The 1,826-nt window shown below is 50.7% G+C and overlaps 1 protein-coding gene across 1 annotated transcript; it reads left to right on the top strand.

The window, feature by feature from the left end:
• The first annotated feature begins 279 nt into the window (after positions 1 to 279).
• Positions 280 to 1,209, top strand: LOC104158016 (torsin-1B-like). Its single transcript, XM_009695577.1, is given in 3 exon segments — positions 280 to 466; positions 703 to 771; positions 902 to 1,209. Coding segments are annotated over 3 exon segments (564 nt in total).
• The last annotated feature ends 617 nt before the right edge of the window (positions 1,210 to 1,826 follow it).

Below are 1,826 nucleotides of genomic sequence, written 5' to 3'. Positions count from 1 at the left end.
CCAGACCAATTAGCACCTTGGTTAAGATGCAGTGAGGTTCCAGTCCCGCTCCCCTCAGAGCTGGGATTGTTCTGATGAAACTCTCACTCTACCCATGTGGCAATACGCTGTTCACAACCCTTTCAGTTCTCAAGTAGTGTGATAAGTCTGTTAACTCATTAACACCTCCGGCTTCCAGGAGACTTGGCTTCCATCCTCTTGAACAGCCTCAGGCCCCATGCTCCAGGAAGTTATTCTGCAGTTTCTTCTGCTGAGCCAGGCTGGCTTTCAGTTCCCACCATGAAGCTTCCGAATGCTGCTGTATTCTTTATCTTTGTGCCCACTTTGACGCCAGCTTTGGACCCCCTCAGCATTTCAGTCTTCATGGGGAGTGCCGCTGTCACTTGGCAGCTCCTCTCCCCTCACTACTGGCTCAAGTGCAGTCTCCCAGAGTGCTGCAATATGAAGGACAAGCTGAACTTCGCAGGTAAGACAGTGGCAAGGACACCTTGAGCCAAGTTGTCAGTGGGACCAGCTGATGGTCCTTCCCAGGGTGGTGAGGGCTTCTTTTTAATGCCAGCCTCCTTTGGGGTGGTTGTGGAAAGATAAGACTTACAGCCCACGGTGACTCTAAAAGGCAAAGGCTGTACTAACGTAATATTGCTTTCTTTCCTAACAGCAATGCAGGCGGAGTTAAGATAACAGAGGTTACTGGAGAAGGCTGAAGGGAAGACATTCCTGTGAAGGAGCCCCAGTCTCTGCTCTCAGCGGAAATTTTCAGCAACAGAAAGAGTGAGTACCTCTGGGCTGAGGGCTCAGTCCCAGGACTGCTGATGTCTTCTGCAAAATGATCCATGAAGCGCACAGCAACACACTGGCCCCGCAGCACTCTGATAGTAAAGCTCCCTCTTCCCTCTTCCAGGCGGTTTCTTTCACAGTTAACTGATCCAGAAGAACCTGATTGCCTATTTCAACCCTTTCCTTCCTCTCAAATGTAAACATGTGAGGGAGCGTGTCCGGGAGGAACTGCGCATACAAGGGCATCCCGAGGATGAAGACCTCATCACAGAGATTGCCTTGGCAATGACTGAGTGCCCCAGTGAAGAAAGACTCTACTCCAGCAAAGGTTGCAAGACTGTAGGCTCCAGAGTGACTCTGAGCATGAGGCATTATCAGGCTGAACGCCTCATCTTCTGGTTACACCACCACAGCAGATGGAAGAACCAGTAACTCCCTTTCCCCTCCCGGCAGCTCAGTCTACACACTGTTCCTTGAAGGGATTCAGGCTTTCCCGTACCAGAGGCACCTTCTGTAGAGCCCTTGAATAAACACACAGGACACGGCAACAATCATGGTACAGAGTAAGCAGAAGGGGGATACATGGGGGCGATGAGGTTTGCTCTCCTTGCCACAGAAACGCTCCTTAACGGTAGTGTTTTGAACAGGAAAATCTCCCACTTTTGTGGCAAGAGTGTTTGCACCTGAAGTCCTAGTATTGCCCTAATTAATAAAATCTATTAATAAACAACATTCTCAGTAATAATATTGGTCTGTTTTGTACTGGCTGTCACCTGCACATCTCACAGAACTCACACCAGAGATCAGCACTACTGTTCCTGCTTTACAGGTGTGGAAACCCAAGCACAAAGGATGAGTTTTCCAGATCGTCCAGTGGTCAGCAGCAGTGTCCTGGGTCAGCAGCCCACCCGCGCGGCACCGCCGCCTCACGCCGATGTGGTTACCCCATTCTGGCCAAGCCACCCGCGTTGGGGAATGCCGTGTGCCAGCGCTGCTGATCGTTTAATGAAAAGGAGGCAGAAAGCCCTCCTAATCTCCACATCACGTCC

The sequence above is a fragment of the Cariama cristata genome, unplaced genomic scaffold (assembly GCF_000690535.1).
Source record: "Cariama cristata isolate BGI_N322 unplaced genomic scaffold, ASM69053v1 scaffold9092, whole genome shotgun sequence".
Taxonomy (NCBI): Eukaryota; Metazoa; Chordata; class Aves; order Cariamiformes; family Cariamidae; genus Cariama; species Cariama cristata.
The sequence above is the reverse complement of the archived record's forward strand: the minus strand, read 5'-3'. Positions and strand labels throughout refer to the sequence as shown.